At 31.0% G+C, this 8,638-nt stretch overlaps 1 protein-coding gene across 1 annotated transcript; it reads right to left on the reverse strand.

The window, feature by feature from the left end:
- Positions 1-3,833: 3,833 nt before the first annotated feature.
- LOC128552748 (uncharacterized) lies at positions 3,834-4,535 on the reverse strand. The gene has a single exon (XM_053533805.1). It carries the CDS (start codon positions 4,521-4,523, stop codon positions 3,834-3,836), a length of 690 nt encoding a protein of 229 aa, XP_053389780.1. The 5' UTR covers positions 4,524-4,535.
- Between the last annotated feature and the right edge of the window lie 4,103 nt (positions 4,536-8,638).

The raw sequence follows: 8,638 nt of genomic DNA on the forward strand, positions 1-8,638 counted from the left end.
TGGATGCACAGGCTGGTCTGGATCTATGTTGGTCGTAAAGCCACCATGTTGGTTTTCTCATGGCGCAGCTCAAATTATATCTGACACTTAACAACTGAAATGGTGCAAAGGGGACATTTTGGGGTGTATAAACATTCATCAAGGTTCTGCTAAATTGATTTATCAAACAAAAGATCATATTAATTGTATCTTCATAGCTGAAAATATTAATATCTTGTAAAACATTAGGACATAAGAAAAGCAATAGGGTTATGAAATTGAAGTGATCAACATTTAAATTTAGTATTTTTTTCATATTTATTTGTGAATGGGGTTACATCACAAGATTTGACACATTGGTAAGAATAAAATGTAGTTTATGAAAAAAAGTATTTTCCTTTAAATGTGCAGTGTTTGAGCTACATAAAAAATTAAAGCTGTTACAATAATGCTTGGTTTGAAAAAATAAATCACAGTTGAAAACTACCCTTCATATAAAATGTCACACTTTCTAGGATTCACAGGGGACAAAATTAACTATATAATTTGATATAAAACTGCTTGAGCCATTCACCTGAAACTGCACACATTCATTGACTACATTGATTTGAATATAGTTTGCCCCAAAACACTTTCTAAAACTGAACTTATTTAAAGTATGGTGAGAGAGGAGAAAAAGCCTCTTTATTTTGAAAACCAATCATATGCATTATTACATGGTTAGAAAAGCAATGCTGTATATGTACTTGTACAATAATGAGCCAAAAAAGGAGGCAGTAAAAACAATGGATTTAACCCTTATCATGCTGGATACGATTGATTCTGCCTTTGTGAACAATGTAGATCATGATCAGCCTGCACATCTGTATAGCCTGATCAAGATCTTCACTGTTTGCATTCAGTCAGTGTGTTTTGGTAGCCATCCCTTTCATTTAATGATAGTGTCCATATTGAAAGATGGACATGTTAATTATAGAAATTTAGTCCGTTAATGGTAAATAATAATTTCTACCATGCTTGTCAGCTATTCAAACCTATGGCAAAAATCTTACATACCAATGATTGACAATAATAGATAACAAGATATTGTATCTTTAAAAATGCGGGATTAATTTTCTACAGTGTCTATATTGCATTCATACTCATCATAAGTGATTATATAATATTATTTTATGTTTTTCGGTGGTTTATCGAAATATAACGGTGAATTATATCCTGATAAACTCACTGGCCACTCAGTGAAAATTATCAAATCTGATACCCGGATTAATGTCAAAAAGTTTACCGAGCGTACTGAAAGCCGGAAACAATATGACGATGACGTCGTTAAAATGACGTCACCTTTGCGATGCTTCCTGATAAAATTTCCCGCAAATTTCGACATTTTATTGAAAATAAACACAACAAAAGTAGAGTTTTAGACATAAAATAAACAGAAAAATTGTTGGTATCGATGTAATATCACGGTAATTTCACTCGTGAACACCAAAAGTTGTTATTTTCACTCGTGGCTGCGCCACTCGTGAAAATATCACTTCTGGTGCCCACTCGGTGAAATTATAACGTGATATTACACCGAAACCAACAATTATCTCTATATATAACAGTGAAAGTAGAAGTTAAAATTTTCCAAATTTTGCTATTATGTAAAATAAAAAATGTTTTCTTTCTTATTGGTTATCTACCGGTATTCTAAAATGTGTATCTACTTGAAGTATATGCAATATAAACTAAATGCCCACAGGAAACATGTCGAGCCCACCAGCGGTCAAAAGGACTGGGAGTTCAACACAACACTGTCTAGCTGAGCAAACATTTAAGCCGTTTATGCGTTGCAAAGTTACAGCCCGGACAATCTCTGAAATGACCTTTGACACCCAAGTGACACAAGAGAAATATAGCTATTCAAATACATTTTCTTTTTAACATCAAATCATCATTGTTAACAATATCCTCTGGAAGTCTGAAGTACATGTACTTTGCCGAGTTTTAGTATCTGTTGCTTGTGACTCTGTGGACGGACCATCTGGTGACCAGAGGCAATGATTGGGACTAGATTGAATCATGCTGTGGAAGATATAGTTGACAGGAAGGTAGTAAGGAATAAATCTGAAATTGAATATATTAACATTTACTGAATAAATAAACAACAAATATATACAAAAATAATTAACAAAAATTGATTTTCTATAAATGAACCGCACCACGATAAAACGAACATAATGCGTTAGCGACCAGCATCGATCCAGACCAGTCTGCGCATCCGCACAGTCTGGTCAGGATCCATGCTGTTCGCTAACAGTTTCTCTAATTGCAATAGACTTTGAAAGCAAACAGCATGGATCCTGACCAGACTTCATGAATGCGCAGTCTGGTCTGGATCCATGCTGGTCGCAAAGCCACTATGATGGTTTTCTCATGGCGCGGCTCAAATAATTTATTTATTACGCATAAATTTTGGTTTTCATATGTTACTTTTGCAGATAAACGATATAATGTTATTAAAACACACTGGCTACTTTATTGATCATACATTTACAGGTAGCTATTGAGGATTGTTGATGTTTCCTTGCTTATCTAAGTTATCCGAATGTCAACTTATAACCCTTATACGATACCTATATGAACTGAAGCGTGCCATTTCTCAGGTCCTCACACACCTCGTCTATGCTTACATCAAACACACTATGATCTTCATATTTAATCTGAAAAATAAATGAGACATTATCAGATGCACATATAAACACATATTCAGCATCAGAATGGTTATTCATACTCAGTTTTACTAGAAATATAATTAACTGATAAATTACTTATTTGAAGTCAATGTATTGGGTACTGAGGTGAAGAAATACATAAACTGTTACTATTTTACAGTAAAAAACAAATGTCTGATACATCTCAAAATTTGATTAGAATATTTATCCATTAAAAACAACATCAGAATTAAACCATTGTCCAAGGAAGTGAGTCTAAACATTATCTGTGTTTATATCTGTCAGTATAATATCTTAATACCAAATGTGCATTATGTTATTGAAAAAAGAGTTTTTTTAAGTTATTAGTGAGGTGAATTCATACAATCATGTTCATTGAAAAATTAACAGATGTGTGGTATCCAATTTCTTATTATAAGCCTTCTACCATTCAAAGAACATGTACACAAAAAGATGAAAATTAAGGGGAAAATGACAACTTTGTTTAAAAAAAAAGTATCGCTCATCAGTATAGCATTGTTTGTGCTCTTCTATGCAATCAAATCTGTGCAATAGCATAGTAAATCTTCATTAAGCAGCTTTTAATTTTGTCTTTGTAATTTGGCCAAATGTACTAAACAGTTTTCTCTCTTTTACCCGACTGGTAATGACAGGTTTAATTGCATAAAGATAAAAATAAAGGAACCTCTATCATTGTCTTTCATTGTTGTCAGTGAAATTAAACGAACACATGCAATTAGTTAATAAATTTCTGAATTGCCAAAATCACCTTAAATTCTCCTTTGTCGAAAGACAGAATTTTCCCTGAATATGACTTATCATTTCCATTTTCTTCTGTCCAAATATGATAAATTCCTTTTCCTACACATTCCAGAGGGTCAGATATTTGTGACTGTAATTCCTTCTTCTTTAAGAGATGTAATAAATTGATTTTCAGTTCCTCAACACCTAGCAGTTTTCCGGCCTTACTAAATTGTGTTAAGGTTTTATTATGCAGAAATATAGAGTTCTTTAAATTGTTGATTTGTGTTTTTAGATAATTAAGTTTCTCCTTTTTGTTTGACATATTATTTAATTTCTGTTCTATTTCTTTTTCACAATTAGCAATCCCATGCACACTTATGTCTTCTTGTAGTTTTAATGCCTTTGCACTTTTCTTTCTTCACTTTCAATTTTTTTTCTTTTTCTTTCATTAATTGTTATAATAGAGGCCTCATATATTTCTTTTCTTTTATCATTATTTATTTTCTGAACTTGAGTTCTTTCCATTCTTGCTTTTGATATGATTTTGAATTTTTCATTTTGATCTTTTCTCTCAATCCATAGTCCTGTATTATTATTTTGATAAATTATTCTTGATTCTAAATTTTCTATATTAATATTAGGTGCCTTATTGAGTCCTGAATCCAATTTTGCCATAAGCCTTTCAACTGTAATATTATTTTGTGGACAAAATTCAGACTCTTTAATAACATTTTCTGAAGGGTTTTGAAATTTGCCACCTTCAATGTAATCTGCAAAGGTCTTTTTACACTTGTTAATTAAAACTTTTGAAAATCTCTTGACAACATTTTCTATGAAAGCATTGTCTGATGCTACTGAAAGGATTTCATCTGAAATGTGTAGATCACTTTCCGTTTGCGGTCCAACTTCTATTTTCACTTTGTTCATAATGATACTCCTTGGATCATTTACTCCGATACATAAAACATCAATCAACCTTTGATAAAATGAAGCCATTTGTAAAGTACTATAGTCATTCCTCATTGTCATTTTCATGTAAGGTTCTGTTATCACTTTGTAAATTATAGCTAATGCACAGAGCATGTTAATGATTAACTTATTCTTTAATCCTTCAACAATTATCTTTGAATGAAATTCTGTGAAGTCTTTGTTTGTTGGAGATAATCAATGATGTGTACTCTAAGTAAAAAGATACCTAAAGCATTGTAAAAAAAGGTATTGAAGCGATTACCTCTAAAATTTTCAATAGGTACTTTCTCAAATCCCTTACTTTTAATATAAGCTGTTGCCAATTTTGGATCCCCTGTACCATCTTTGAAAAAAGCTTTGATGTACTCTTTATTACATTTCCAGTAGATATATCTTTCTTAAGATTTTCACAATTTTCTTTTTCTATTACAATGATTTCTTTTTCACAAATGTCTTGAAATTGTAACACAGGATGAACAGAACACTTGTAAGAATTTATTTTCATATTGTTTTCCGTTTGTAGTATCTTGTTTACTTTTTCTTCTGTTGCACATCTATCTGTCATAGAATTCTTTACTTTTTGAAAAAATACTGGGCAATCTGATTCATTACTGACTTGATTAATTTCCGAATGTAAATCATGATTACATTAACATATGTCTCAGCTTTTGCATCAGGCACTTCTCTTAACGCTGCTGTATAAGTCTGTTCCTTCCCAGATATCTCTACCCATAGAAATGTCTTCCCTTTTTAGTAGTTGCATCCCGATGCATTGTTAAGTTTTCACTACTGTTTATAACTTCACTCAACTGATGTTTGGTTAAAATGCCCAACTCAGTTTGAAAATTTCTGACTGTTCTTTCAGATGGAAGATTGCTTGTTTTAACATTTACTAATTTTAACACTTTTGAAATAACTTTCTCAATGTTATTTACTCCTACATTCAAACTTATTAAATCATAATATACTTCCCCTTTCAATGTCCTTATAGGGCTTGCCTGTGCTTTCAGTCCTACAATCAAATACTCTGGTTCAGATGTTTTTCTGGTATTTTTTTCATTTTCTTCGTTTAATTCATCGATTCTTTCCTTTATTTCTTGTATTTCAAATTTAAAAGTGTTACACTGTGTAGACTTAGTCGACTGATTTCTTTTCAAAATCCTTTTCAGCTCCTTTCTTAATTTACTTATAAGGATGTTTTGTGTTCTGATCCTTAATGACTGCCTCTTAATTCTTTGATTAAGCCTTGACAAATTTATTGATTTTAGTCTTTGTCTAAGCAGCATTACATCATTTGTAAGTTTTCTGATCTTTGTATTTTGTTCAAATATTGTTTTCATTTTTTCAGAACTTTCTTTCCTCTTGGTTTCTTCAATATCTTTTTTAAGTGCACAACTCTCAGGTAGTTTGAAGAATGATGTAAGAAATCTGGTATATTCCACCTCCTGTGTTGAATTTTTCAGTCTATTAGCTTTTATTAAAGCCCTTTTCAATTTGCCATAGAGGCTCTTTGCATGTACTTTTTCTGGCTGAATTCCAAATTTTGAGCAAATAATTTCATGAACTTAGCACAATCCTTGTTTGATTTTATAAAGATATTTAGCACCTCTTGGTATGACACAGACATTTTGGCAATTCAAAAGTTTTTTATTGTACCTCAAAAGCTGTATTAAAGTCAAACAAAATATCTTTCTTAATTCTAATATGCATATCTATTTTATTTTCTTTACTGTTTTACAAATTATCTCACTAGCATAAGGATCAGTTTTTCATTTCTCAAACTTTTCACCATTTTACTTTGTGATAATTAATATTACTTTTCACAATTGAAGAATTAGATATGAGTAATTTCATAACCTGCATTAGTGGCAAAACATTCTAAATTAAAAATACCAAATTTTTAAGAAAAAAAGTCAAAATAAACATTCAAATATGAAAATTGGAAGAAGTTACCTTCACCAGAACAAGACTTGCAATGGTTTTATATAAATCAGATATTTCTTTTTAAAAACATAAAAGGAATATCAGGTTGCCATGAATGGCCTGTATACTAGATGTCATTTGTGCTATAAATTATGTATATCACTAAAATGACATCATACATTTCAATATTTGGAAACATTTTTAATAAATAAAATATTTTTGTTGTCATCATGGTGCATTTGTATGTTTGATCAGAGTTGTCAAGAAGACAACACAAATAAAATTTATTTGTAAACTTTGTCCTGGGCAACTTAATTACTATGTAACATTTTTTTTAGTTCTACAAGCAGAAATTTGTAGGTATTCAAAGTATATAATTTCCAATAATTTTATCATATCACTAATACAGGTTTTTAAAATTGAATTTCCCATATATGTTTCAACTTATTAACATGAATACAATCTTTTTACATAATAATGTTAAAAGATATGGCTGCATTCAAAATTCTATATATGTAATAATTTTGATTTTGTTAATTTTGTCAATCTACAACAGTTGTAGACTTAAAAACTAACTATACTGAAACAACACTGTAAACTGTTTTAATTGCTGTCCTTTCTTAACAAAATTAGTATACAAAATTGATTTGTTTCAGATCTTTATCATTCTCTTGAGTCAGCCTTATATCTAAATTGCACTTAATTCTATTGCTCTATTTTAAATTTACCTTTACATGATGATCTGTCTTATCAGTTTATAATATCAGACAGAAAAGTTTAACACTGTTGTTTCAGGTTCAGGTTACTGCTTATTCCTGTGTCATGTCTTTAAATAATTAATTATCAAAAAAGTACTATGACAGAGTCAAATTACATCAGTGACTTGTACAGAACTCTGAGTACTTTTTATAAGATTTAAGTGTTGTTGAAGTCAGGGTGAGTATAAAGCTCTTCTTTGTATAGTCAAACTATAATGAAATGTAATAATATAATACATGCTTCATACCTTTAGTACTTTAAAGCATCACACCACAGTATCAGCTCTGCAAGCCACACTATAAGTAGTCGACATGACAATCTCAGCTGTCCACACCACAATATCAGCTGTCCACTCCACAATCTAAGCTGTCAAACGTTCTTTACCTGAAATAAAGTTTTATCTACATACCTAAAACCTAACACCCTTCTTATCTAAAACAATCTATCCTATAATTTATTCAGATTGAAAAAAAAATGTCCCTGTATAAGTTAGCACATGTGGACTTAAAAACCAACTGTACTGAAACTGACATTGTGTACATATTTAATTAAATTATTAGTTATCCTTTCTTAACATAAATAGTATGGAATATTCATTTGTTTTAGATCTTTGGCATTTTATTTGGTTAGCCATATATTTCATTTTCAGTTAATAATTCTACTCTTGAAATGTAGAATACTAAATTTTGAAATTTACCTTTAAAAGATAGTTTTGTCATATGAGAGACATCAGACAGGAATGTTTAACACTGTTGTTTCTGGAGTAAGTTAAAGCTAATTCCTGTGTTACGTTTTTAAATATTCAATTTTCAAATAATCATTACAACTGAGTCAATTGACATCGGTGACTTTCACAGAACTCAGAGTACTTTGCAGAAGATTTAAGTCTTTTTAAATTCAGGGTAAGTATAAAAGCTCTCCTTTGTATAGCCAAACTATAATGAAATGTAATAATATAATACATGCTTCATACCTTTGCTACTTTAAAACCATCACACCACAATATCACAGGTGCACACCACAATATGTTGTCAACACCACAATATCAGTAGTCCACACCACAATTTTAGCTGTCCACAGCACAATCTCAGCTGTCCAGGTCACAATCTCAGCTGTCAAATCCCAATTTCAGATGTCAACACCACAATCTCAGCTGTCCACACCAATCTCAGCTGTCCACACCACAATCTCAGCTGTCCAAGTCACAATCTCAGCTGTCCAAAACACAATCTCAGCTGTCCTCACCACAATCTCAGCTGTCCAATGTACTTTACCTGAAATATAGTTTTATCTTCATATCTAAAACTTAAAACCCTTATTACCTAAAACTACCTATCCACCGTTTTAATCTTTTTAACGTCCATATTTAAGTTAGTAAATGGCAGCTTAAAAGGAGGTCAAACGCAAATAGACATTGATATCACATGTATTTTTTATTCTCTTATGTTAACTGTTGAGTATAACAGTAACAATCAGTTTAAAAATAAAAATAAATCTTGTTTTACAAAGGAGGCAGTCATTTATAAATTCTCTAAAATAGTTTGAAT

Source organism: Mercenaria mercenaria, unplaced genomic scaffold (genome assembly GCF_021730395.1).
Source record: "Mercenaria mercenaria strain notata unplaced genomic scaffold, MADL_Memer_1 contig_3117, whole genome shotgun sequence".
Classification (NCBI taxonomy): Eukaryota; Metazoa; Mollusca; class Bivalvia; order Venerida; family Veneridae; genus Mercenaria; species Mercenaria mercenaria.

Bases quoted from the DNA above. Each gene is read 5' to 3' on its own strand.
- LOC128552748 (XM_053533805.1), bottom strand. From the start codon at position 4,523: ATGCTCTGTGCATTAGCTATAATTTACAAAGTGATAACAGAACCTTAC.